Source organism: Lycium ferocissimum, chromosome 4 (genome assembly GCF_029784015.1).
Source record: "Lycium ferocissimum isolate CSIRO_LF1 chromosome 4, AGI_CSIRO_Lferr_CH_V1, whole genome shotgun sequence".
Taxonomy (NCBI): domain Eukaryota; kingdom Viridiplantae; phylum Streptophyta; class Magnoliopsida; order Solanales; family Solanaceae; genus Lycium; species Lycium ferocissimum.
Window position 1 is genome coordinate 25,968,803 of NC_081345.1, and position 12,880 is coordinate 25,981,682.

Sequence of the window (12,880 nt, forward strand, 5' to 3'; positions counted from 1 at the left end):
AAAAATAAATATAAGAGATATCACTAAGAAAATAAAGATATCACTAAGAAAATAAAACATACTCTTTAAGAAAAACTACTTACATATGAAAAATATTCAGGAGAATGACCTATGAAACATTCCGTGCTAAACAATGAAGTAGCAAGGAAAATAATTATATACAAGGCTACGGAAGTAAATAAGAAAACTTACATTTCGATTTAACAAAAGCTATTAAATTACCAATTGCACAATCTTCTTTCCCCTGGATAATTCATCCCAAGTTCCATTCAAAATCGTATAAAATAGATAAGCTGTCACCATTATTAAAGAAAAATAAAAACATGTAAGATAAATGAAAAGACCAAAATAATTTGATTAGTTCAATAAAATAATAACTTAAAAATAGTAACAAAAGTTACAATTAAGAAATCGTCAACTCGACTTAATTGTTAATAAGAAAGTGAGTTTCTTACATATGTTCTGCAATATTCAGGCCTAAACATAAGTCGAATGTATTCATTTTTATCAAAAATCAAACGAATAAATGAACAAAGTTAGAATAATTACATTGAAGAATATTACTTGCTTAAGATCAGGCTTGAATATAGTAGATAAAGAAAACAATTTCGTAACATCATTTCCTGCAATACGAACATCACCATCTGCATAAAAAAAAAAAAAAAAAAGAATATGAAGAATTAAATAAATACAAATTCACTAATGGAGCTAATATTACTAATAAAAGGAGGATAAAAAAGTCTACATCATGTATAATTAGAGATGTATATATAGAAAAAGTTGGGAAGTTTGAACTTCACTCCAACTCAAATTTTATTTTACTTCAAATACAAATACTATCATATCAGTTGTTAGGAATATTTTTAAAACACAATGTATAGTTCAAAAGATAAGATTTTAGAATATTCTTATCTTATAACGTATATATTTGAGTTGAGTCAAATAGTTGCAACCGATTAGATCAATTCAAATTTGAATATACTAACGGAACACCAAATTCATTGTCATCCTTATCCTTGTTTTTAACTTCTTCCCCCCGTTTTATTTTAGTCTCTTCTGATTTTTTTAATCTTCTTTTCTTTCTATTATAATGATTTTAAAATTAGTCTTTCACCTTTATTACTTACTTCAAATTTGAATTCTGATACATTGATTTAACATACTTTTGGAGCTATCCATGTTTTTAGGGATAAATGTTAAAGAAAATAACTGTCTCAATTTTCTTTTTTTAATATTTAATTTTAAATTCAAATTAGAAAACTTTATCTTTTAATTATCAATTCAAATTCAGAACTTTATCTACATACTCAAAAGCTTTATCTTTTTAATTCAAATTTACTTTTATTACATAACAATTGATGTTGTCTTAAAATTGCCAAGTGGCTTGTTATTAGCTTACCACTTGGCTTAATCACATTGCTTGTACCTCTCCTATTTTATATAGATAGATACAAAAATAGGTTCTCAAATTTGAGCTCAGCTAGTGAGTATTCCCTCTAAATTTGGGTGTGCACAAGTAGGCAACTCGTCTCCACTTTGTTAGTTGAACACTCCAATTAAACTTACAAAATGATGATCTAGACACTTCTAAAATTTATGTGTCACATCAGCGTTTGTGTTTACGTGTTCAACTTCATACAAGTTGAGGTGCCTACTTGTCAAACCCAAAGTTGGAGGGCATATTTGCTAACTGAGGCTAAGTTTGAGGGCTTGTTCATGTATTATGCTTATTGTTTTAAGGGCAAAGGTGCAAATATACCCTTGATCTTGTGATTTAGAGCAGATATATCACTCGTTAAAAAAGTAGTGTATATATACCCCTACCGTTACAAAATGATGCAAATATATCGCTGCCGTTATAAAATGGTGCAAACATACCCTTTTCGCTGACGGAATTTTTTTTAAAAAAAAATCATTTCGCTTACTTTTTAATTTTAAAAAGTGCCACGTGGCTTTAAAAAAGTCTACCTATTTTTTTTAGTAGACATATTTTTCTAAAGCCACATGGTAATTTTTTTTACTGGTGTGTAGGCTCTGATTCGTTTAAAAAAATATCCTCGTGACTTTAAAAAAATAAGTCTACCCATTTTTTAAACGAACCAGACTCCACCCACCAGGAAAAGAATTACCATGTGACTTTAGAAAAATATGTGTACTCACAAAAAAATGGGTAGACTTTTTTTTAAAAGCCACATGACATTTTTTTTAATTAAAAAATCAGCTAAATGATTTTTACAAAAAATTCCGTCAGCAAAAAGGGTATATTTGCACCATTTTGTAACGGCAGGGGTATATATACACCACTTTTTTAACGAGGGTATATCTGCTCTAAATCGTAAAGTTGAGGGGTATATTTTCACATTTTCCCTTGTTTTAATGAATACAATGTTTGGATCGTTATATTTTTTTTGTTACTTAATGCCACACACACCAATTTGAAGGACAAACCTACAAGAAAAGTAGGGTAAGGGATAGAGTAATTATAAAAAAGTAGGGCAAAAGATAAAATAAGATTAATTGGTAATAAATAAAGACAAAATTAGAAGAAGAAAAAAAGATAACGACTCCATCACACTAAATCGGTTGTTACATATAATGGGACTTTTTATCGTTACATAATTATGGATTTAGCGATACAATAAAATTTAAATAATAATCAAAACAAACATTGTATTTAAACTAACAACGAAATATAATAAGTGACAACCATCCAAATAAGCTGTAAAAAGAGATATAGCGCTATTATATTATCTAAACCAAAAAAGCAAAATATAGTGCTATACATCACCGTCAAAATATTTACTAGTAGTCCTATTCTCCTGAAGATATACTCTATTTTACACTTTGGACGACATTGACTTTTTTATGTACTCTGAATGATACTAAGCAGCAAATATTGGAACAATTTCAAGGAAAAATTGCACATGTACTTCACGCTAAACGTAAAGGTACTTTCTGGTGTAAACAAACCATTGAATGCCCAATAAATCAACACATTGAAGTGTGGAATTACAAAAAGATAAATTCCCAACGAAAATCATGCAAACCAGTTTATAACTACATAGATGCTACTACTTTCACAAATAGTATTATTACTAATGTAGGTATAATATCTTCTGGTATTGCAGCTTCAGCATTTCTTGGAGGACGAATTGCTCACTCACATTTTAAACTTCTAATTGATATAAGTGAAAATTATAGCTGCAATATAAGTAAAGTTCACTTGCATTTTTAATTCGAGAAGCAAAACTGATAGTATGGAACGTGGTATCAAATGATAAATAAAAAACTGGTCAAGACTTTTGATTTATTCTTGAGAGATCTTATGGATATATGTACACTCTTTGGTGGAGAAGTTATCATTTTTGGAGTTGATTTCAGATAGATTTTCCCAAATGTATAAAGCGGGATAGAAGAAAATTTCATCCGTGAAAGTTTTATTGATTCAAACTTTTGGAGTAGTCTTGAAAAATTCTGATTGTCAGAAAATATCTATGCAAGAAAAGATCCTACGTTCTGTGAGTATTTACTAAGGATTGGAGATGGAAAAGAAGAGGTTAATGAACATGACAAAATGAAAATAAGATTGAGAAATTTTCTCTTTGTATTGGATGAATAATATGCTGTACAAGGACTCCTATTTATACATATCAGGAAAGGAATAATTCTCTTGTAACAAACTATACAACTGTCCCTATTCTTATTTGCTATTTCCTAACTAACCAAATAAAATATTAACAAGTGTCACTGTGCATAATAAAAAAGGAAAATCCAAGTCTTGGTTATCAAGTCTTGATTTATCATCATCAGTGTCTTGTATATTGGGTCGTGTATGCTGAAGCCCAAGTTGTCATCATCCTAATGTCTAAGTTGAACCCCAAAATAAATCTCAGCCCAATATCTTTTGTACACCCAGCTTAACCGTGTATCCTTTTCATTCTTTGCAACATATGGCCTTATCTTTGTGTGAAGGGCCATTTTCTTTTCTTCTTTGTTCTTCATCGGAGATTTCAATGTTGATCGGAGAACCACCATTAATTAATCAACACCCCTCCCCCCCTCAAGTTGGAGGGGGATGAAAGTACACCCAACTTGCCCAATAATTGGCGGTGAACAGGCCCAGTGAGCGATTTAATGAAGAGATCGGCAAGCTACGAAGAAGAAGGAACATAGGAGAGGGAAATTAAACCAGCGAAAAATTGCTGTCGCACAAAGTGATAGTCGATTTCGACATGTTTGGTTCTTTCGTGAAAAATCGGATTTTTGGCAATGTGAATTGCCGCCTGGCTATTGGAATGGAGTGGTACAGGCAAGGAAATAGGGATAGAGAGATCATCAAAGAGTCTTACCAACCATGTGAGTTCAGCCACAACTCATCGCATTGAGCGATATTCAGCTTCTACAGAACTGAGAGAGATCGAGGTTTGTTTCTTCTATTTCCATGATATGGGAGATGAACCAAGAGATACATAGAAACCACTTACCCATTTGCGAGAATCTGGGCACTTACCCCAATCAGAATCACAAAATGCCAGAAGCTCATATGAAGGTGAAGAAGTGAGAAATAAACCCAAACCAGGATCTTTGAGAATATATCGAAGAACCCGAAGTGCAGCTTAGAGATGAGGCATTCGAGGGTCCTCCATATATTGGCTCAGTTGTTGGACTGTAAAGGATAAGTCGGGTCGAGTGTGAGTTAGATAATTCAACTTGCCCAGCAGATGTCGATACAAAGTTGGGTTTGAAATAGGATCACCAGTGTTTGCCAATAAAGAAATTGTTGGATCACGAGGACAGGATACTAGAGAACTCTTGAAGATATCAAATTCATGGAGGAGATCAAGCGTAAATTTTCTCTGGGAAGGATCAATCCATGTGATTCTCTCAACACTTCCATACCTAAAAAGTAATATAAGTCCCCCAAATCTTTGACTTTGAATTCCTGATTCAAGAAAACCTTCAAAGCATTCAATTCTGCAATGTCATTACCAGTCAAAATGATATCATCGATATATATGACAACAATAGAAATAGAGGAGTTTGTTTTCTTAATAAACAATGAGTAATCATTCATTGAGTGACTGTAACCTTTGAAATTGAGGGCGGTGGTCAATTTAGAATACCATTGTCGAGATGCTTGTCTAAGTCCATAAAGGGACTTCTTTAACTTGCAAACATGAGAAGATGAAGAGGATGGGATGCCAGGGGAAAACTTCCTATAAACCTCTTCATTTAAATCACCATGTAAAAAAGCATTATCTAAGTCTAACTGATACAAACCCCAACCTTTTTTAATAGCAACAACAACAACATACCCAGTGAAATCCCACAGTGTGGGGTCTGGGGAGGGTAAAATGTATGCAGACCTTATCTCCATCTCGGAAGATAGAGAGGCTATTTCCGAAAACCTTTTTTTAATAGCAATAGCCAAAATACATCGAATGGCAGTCATTTTCACCATGGGGGGAAATGTTTCTGTGAAATCCACACCTTCTTGTTATATGTCACCCCTTATGACTAGTCTTGCTTTCAGTCGTTCAACACTGCTATCAGAATGATGTTTCACTTTATAAACCCATTTACATAGTAGTGCTTTTCTGTCAGGAGGCAACATAACCACTTCCCAGGTCATGTTAAGTTCAATGGCAGCTATTTCTTTTGCCATGGCTTCAAGCCATCCTGGGTGGTGAACTGCCTGTGCATAACTAGTGGGTTCTTGAATATTTGACAAAGAATTAAGCAACATCTAATTAGAATTTGATAATCCAAAAAAAAGAAAGACTAGGAGGAGTTACAGGGGAAAGGAAACATGAAGAGGTAATATCAGTAAGTTGGATAACATATCATATGTAGTCTTTGAGGTAAGAAGGTTCCTTATAAGTTCTAGCAGATTTTCTAAGAATAGTCTCAATGATCGAAGGGGAAGGTTCAGCAATGAGAGGAGTTGGAGAAGGAATATTAGTAAGAGGAATAGGAGACAGAGAATTGGAAAGAGAGTCAGGAAAAGCAGAGATAGAAGAATTAGGAGAAAAATGTGCATTCTAATGGGAAATGATAGGACTAGGAGGAGGTGTTGAAGAAGATGGTGGAATAGGTGGTGATGGAGATGCAATAGGTAATGAATTAGGTTCAGAAGAGGTAGATGTAGGAAACAAAAGAGGGGTAGTGTTAAGAGAATGTATAGAGGCAAATGAAAAAATGCCTTCATGGAACACAACATCCATTGAAATGGAAATTTTGAAAGTTTGAATATCTAAAACCTTGTATCCTTTCTTGCCATGGGGATATCCTAAGAAAATACAGGGAACTGCCTTTGGTTGAAACTTGGTTCTGTGTCTTGATAAAATGGAAACAAAGCAAAGGAAACCAAAACACCTTAAGGAAGAATATATAATCAAGTTTAGATTGATAAAGAAGCTCATAGGGAGTTTTTAGTTGCATGACTTGAGATGGAAATCTATTTATGAGATAAGTGGCAGTAAGAATGCAATGTCCCCAATATTTTATAGGTAAATGTGATTGAAAAAGTAATGACCTAGCAGTTTCTGGTAAGTGTTTATGTTTTCTCTCCACAAGCCCATTTTGTTGTGGAGTTGAGACGCAACTGGTTTGATGCAAAATACCTTGAGATTGAAAAAATTCTGATTGAAGTTTGCCAGTACCTAACTCAAAGGCATTATCAGATCTTATTTTTTGAACTTTGGTTTGAAATTGTCTTTCTACCATACTGAGGAAGGATTTTAAAACAAAAAAGGCATTGGATCTGTTACTTAGAAGAAAACTCCATGTTTTCCTACTATAGTCATCTACAGTGGTAAGGAAAAACTTAAAACCATCATGTGTTGGAGTTTTATAGGGTCCCCAAACATCTATGTGAATTAATTCAAAAATTTCTTAATAGATATCAAACTGTTAGAAAAAGGCAGCTTGGATTGTCTAGCCATAGGACAAATGATACAAGGAGTAGAAATTTTGAACATGAAGAAGAAACTAGAATAGTAGAAATATTCTTCATATTGCTTAAAGGCATGTGGCCTAATCTGTAGTGCCGCAACTCTTCTTTTACATTGGAATTAAAAAGACAGAAACAAGAAATTGAACTAGGAGCTTTAGAAGCCGAAACAAGAGCTTTAAAAGCCTTACAAGAACTAGTACTGGAAATAAAACTATTGCTAAACTTAGGAACATTTCTAGGCTTGATTGTTGGAAGCTTTGACTTGAGAAAGTAGAGTCCCCTGTGTCCTTTACCAATCTCCAGCGGGCCCTGTGCCCTGTAGAAAACAAGAAGTAGGTGTAAACAAAACAACTTGATTAAGTTGAATGCACAATTTATGCACAGATAAGAGATTAAATTCAAAAGAAGGAACATATAAAACAAGATGTAAAACTAGATTGGGGAGAATAGTGACAGATCCAGAATGAGTAACTTTAACTTTAGTAGAGTTAGGCAAATTAACCATCACAGGCTTAGGTAGAGCTTTGAAATTGAAAAGAAATTTTTGATTGAAAATCATGTGTTCACTAGCACTACTATCTAGAATCTAAGACTGAGAGTTAGTATGAACAAAAAAGGCAGGAGAGTTAAAGAACTTGGTTATAATAGCACAGTTCACATTTGGAAAGGCATCAGAAATATTTGCTCCTTATTGTCCCATCTTAACCTGCAGAAGTAGTTGTAGGAGCCCTGCTACATTTTCTTGAGTAAGAGCCTGAGTAACTGCATTGCTACACTCCCCCTCTGTCTTAGATTCATCATTTGTGAAAGCATTATTCACCTGAACTCGACCCTGCACTCTTTTTGATTTTGTAAACTTAAAATCAGGTGGAAATCCTTTTAACTTATAGCATTGGTCAATACTGTGACCCACTTCTTGTAGTAAGCACAGATAGGTGTATTTCTCTTGTTATCATAGCTTTTCTGCCTCTTATCAGAGTATCTCCTAAAATATCCTGGTCCTTGTCCTTGATTAGCAACCAAAAAAGAGGCAGATTCGCCTGAATAGGTAGGAGAAGCATGTATTTCTCTTTGCTTCTCATCCTGAATTACCAAAGAGTATGCTTGTCCAATAGATGGTAAGGGAGACGTGAGTAGGATATTGCTTCGAACACCAATAAATATGTCATTCAAACCCATTAGAAATTGTAGGAGTCTTTTATCTTGATGAGCTTTAACATTTTTAGCTTTTGCTCCATAGTCACAATTAAACACACAAGCAGAAAAGGCATTCAAAGCATCTAGTTCATCCTTCAAACTTTTCATTTTGGTGAAATAAGTAGAGACACTTGTGTTAGCTTGAGTTACAACACTTAATTCTTTTTGAAGTTGAAATAATTTAGCTCCATTTGTCTGACCAAACCTGTCTTCCAGGTCTTTCCACAGGTCTTTTGCACTGTTGGAGTATAAGACACTTTCACCTATTTCTTTAGAGAGAGAATTAAGAAGCCATGACAAGACCATATCATTACAATGAGTCCAAGCCATTAGCAATCTAGAATCAAGAGAGGGAGTAACTAAGGATTCATCAATAAATCCTAGCTTATTTTTGGCTGAGAGAGTTATAACAACTGCTCTTCTCCAGTCCCCATATCCTCTCCCATCGAAAACAGCAGAAACAAGATTCATCCCTGTATAATCCGAGGGATGAAGATAGTAAGGATGAGCCGAATCTACTACATTAGTTGTAACAGATCCAGCAGACAGAGTAGCTTTACCAAGAGAGGTGGTTCCAGCTATCGTATCTATAACTTGACTAGAACTGGACATAACAACAATAATAAAGCAAGAAAACTACAGAAAATAAAGAAGAACTGAGGGCAATTAAATCTGCTTTGATACCATGACAAAATGAAAATAAGATTGAGAAATTTTCTCTTTGTATTGGATGAATAATATGTTGTACGAGGACTCCTATTTATACATATCAGGAAAGGAATAATTCTCTCGTAGCAAAACTATACAGCTGTCCCTATTCTTATTTGCTATACAGCTGTCCCTATTCTTATTTGCTATTTCCTAACTGACCAAATAAAATATTTACAAGTGTCACTGTGCATAATAAAAAAGGAAAATCCAAGTCTTGGTTATCAAGTCTTGATTTATCATCATCAATGTCTTGTATATTGGGTCGTGTATGCTGAAGCCCAAGTTGTCATCATCCTCATATCTAAGCTGAAGCCCAAATAAATCTCAGCCCAATATCTTTTGTACACCCAGCTTAACCGTGTATCCTTTCATTCTTTGCAACATATGTCCTTATCTTTGTGTGAAGGGCCGTTTTCTTTTCTTCTTTGTTCTTCGTTGGAGATTTCAATGTTGATCGGAGAACCACCATTAATTAATCCAACAGAACATGGTAAAATTGGAATTCTAGAATCTTTTCTCATTCATTTACGAATGAGAAAGAATCATTATATATTTTGCTCAAAAACTATTCATCCCGATTTGGATACACTCATGTATCATACATTCTTTGTAACATTTCGTGTTATCTTAACAATAAAAAATAATTTTGTAAATGAAATTAACCAGATATTGATAGAGCAGTTCCTTAAAATTGCTATGAAATTCGCAGGAATTGAAACATAGAGCCAAAAGATCAATCCCAATTTGTAGATTTTTTGAGTACTTTGAATTTATCTCCGTACAAGTTAATTTTGAAGCAAACTTGTCCAGTTCTGCTACTGCTCAATTTAAATCCTTCTCAAAGTTTATGTAATGGTACACACTTAATTTAAATCCTGCTGCCCACGATTAGTAATCTGCCTAGTTAACATCTAGAATAATAAGCCCCAACTGTTGTAAGAGTTGAAAAACATCATCCACTTCCCAATCAGTAAAATTTTGTATTGGAGGCCATTAAACTAAGATCACGCATTGCAGGGCTTATTTTGGGGGCAGCGTTCCCATAGGATTTTCTCCATTCCTAGGGCTCGAACCCGAGACCTCTAGTTAAGGGTGGAGGAACCCCAACTATGCCACCACAACCAATGTTGGTAACAAATCAAACATAAAATCAACATAAAGGAACCCATAACCAAAAGACTAGTCTTTGTTTAATAAAAGGGAAAATGGCTAAAAATGCCCCTGAACTATTCGAAATAGATCAATTTTACCCTCTGTTACGTTTTTGGCTGAAAAATATCCTCGCTGTTAACAAACTAGCTCAAAAATGTCCTCCAACTAGTCATATAGCTCAAAAACACCCTTTATTCTTATGGGTGCTCCAAAATAAGATAAAAGAGGTCAGTTTTTGCCCTTGAACTACTCGAAATTGGGCAATTATGCCATTGTTCTTTCCAAATCTTTATGGTGCACGAGGGTTGGATGTGTGAGAAATATAATAACAACGTTAAAAAAATAGTATAAATACTTCCTATTTTAACAAATAAAAAAGGGATAAGGCACTGTTACCCCCCTGTACTATACACAAATTTGCTACGACACACCTTACCTTTCCTAGGGTCCTATTACCCCCCTAAACTTATTTAAAACGGAATAATTACCCCCCTAAACGCTGATGCCCACTCTCATATGGGAGAGTGACATACACTCTCCTTGCCACATGTGTATTTATTTATTTTCTTCTTTTTTTTTTTTAAATTTTTTCAGCTTACGTGTTAATTTTTTTAAAAATAAAAATAAAAAATTAAATTTTCATTAAAAAAAATGAGTTTTAAAAACCCGTTTTTTTTTTAATTTGAAAATTTGATTTTTTTAAACCTATTTAAAAAAAAAAAAAAAAAAACTAAAAACATGGATTAAAAAATTGAATTTTCTTTTAAAAAAATGATTTTTAAAACCCTTTTTTTAAAAAAAAAAATTGAAAATTTGTTTTTTTTTTAAAACCCGTTTTTGAAAAAGAAAAAAAACTGAAAAATGATTTTTTTTTTAAATATGGAAAAATGGATTTGTTAAAAATATGGAAAACTTGATTATTTTTTTAAAATGTCTTTAAAAATCTTGATTTTCATGATTTCATTTTCTTAGTACACTTTTATTTTTCAAATAAAATCGGAAAAGTGTTTTTCTTGCCAAAATGTGAAAAAAGCTGAATTTTTATAAAATTTTGAAAAAATTAATTATTTTCTTAACATGTGGAAAACCCGTTTTTTAAAACTAAATGTGGAAGACTAGATTTATTTTCAAATTTTAAGAAAATGCAGATTTTTAAGAAAAAAAAAAATTAAGTTTTCCCCTCTTTTATGTTTCTCACTCTCTCAAAGAGAGTGAAACACACTCTTCTTGCCACATCAGCGTTTAGGGGGGTAATTATTCCATTTTAAATAAGTTTAGGGGGTAATAGGGCTCAAGAAAAGGTAAGGTGTGTCGTAGCAATTTTGGGTATAGTACAGGGGGGTAACAGTGCCTTATCCCAATAAAAAATGAGAAACTTCGCCATCGGCGGCCAAAATATGTTGGAAAAGGAGATTTGTTAGGGGGGAAAGGTGTGACCAATTTTAATATATCTTGACATTGAAAAAAATTTCAATAGAAACCATAGTTGATTACTCACGCCCTTTATTTGTTTATTTGAAAGATAGAAGTAGTGTTTGGAGCAGAAAACGAGCCTTATATTGAACAAATGCGAAGAAGAAAAAAATAAATTATAACAACTGCAATATTTAAGAAGTTCCAACTACTTGCTACCGTAATTGTAAAGCGAAACCATCTGTAACATCTGGTACCTTTAACTTAAGCCATGACTATGATCCTAGACTTAGAAAATCAGATGGATAATGTTGGAGTTGAAATTTTGCTGCAGTTCAGGAGATCAAGTTTTACGCCCAAAGGTACGGGCCGTAAATTAGATTACGGGCCGTATCCTTGTCCATAAAAAGGCATCAAATCCACTTTGGATTCTGGAAATTACACATGAAAAATTACGACTAGAATTACGGACCGTAAAATGAATTACGGCCCCCACCAGTGACCGTTATTAAGGAGGTGTTTTACTGGACATTCTGGAAATTGACATTGTTATTACGGTCCAATTTTACGGACCGTAATATGAATTACGGATCGTAATTTGGTCCGTAAAACTCAATCCGCACCAGAACCTATAAATACCTGGTTTCAGTTCTAATTTTTATTTTTACAAGTCCCTAAAAGTTAGAACGACCTGTTCTTCTTCTGCATCACCAAGAACACTAAGGTAAGTCTATTCTAATCATCCCAAGTGATTTTTAACATATGTTAATGATTATTAAGCATGAATTCAATGTTCTTTGTTGACAACCAATTTTGGCTCATCCTGCTTGAAATTAACGTCTCAACACAAAATAGCACAAAATGCAACTTTTTACATATTTTTCAAATTTTAATACGATTTATTGATACTTATCCTTATTTATGCAAAGATTAGGATTTTTATCAATTTATTATCATTTGAATTAATTTAAATAATCATTACTTTTTCAGAGTCATCTGTACAGATACAGCACAACAGTAGAATTATATCTCAGAAAATAATTATTTTTATTTCTTTACAGCACATTACATTTTCAAAGTATCAATCACATTTTTATTTACATTTTTTAAAACTGTATATTGATACTCGCATTTTATATGTATATTAGTTATATTTTAATACAGTCCGTCAGTATCGGAAAGCTGGAAGAGTTTATTGCAAGCACAGTTAATTCAGAAATATTTAAAATTCACCTTGTGCAAATTACCTATGATCAAATCACATTTTTATTTTTACTTCCTAAAATAAGAAAACATGTTTACTTTATTCTAGACCTATGAAAAGCCACTTTTAGCATTTTTATTTTATTTTACACACATCTGCACACATCACAATTAGAAGAAATCAGATTTTTTCTTTAGCCTATTTTTGCTCGACGGGCCCCACATATTTTCTTCTTTGACTTTCTCACC

General features: G+C 33.1%; 1 protein-coding gene across 1 annotated transcript; it reads right to left on the reverse strand.

Moving 5' to 3' along the window:
- Positions 1-6,996: 6,996 nt before the first annotated feature.
- Positions 6,997-8,922, reverse strand: LOC132051978 (uncharacterized). The gene is made up of 2 exons (XM_059443268.1): positions 7,730-8,922; positions 6,997-7,687 (listed from the first exon to the last, which is right to left on the reverse strand). The coding sequence occupies exon 1, from the start codon at positions 8,762-8,764 to the stop codon at positions 7,835-7,837; it is 930 nt and encodes a 309-aa protein (XP_059299251.1). The 5' UTR covers positions 8,765-8,922; the 3' UTR covers positions 6,997-7,687; positions 7,730-7,834.
- Positions 8,923-12,880: the final 3,958 nt, after the last annotated feature.

Coding starts and splice junctions, on each gene's coding strand:
- LOC132051978 (XM_059443268.1), bottom strand. CDS start 8,764: ATGTCCAGTTCTAGTCAAGTTATAGATACGATAGCTGGAACCACCTCT.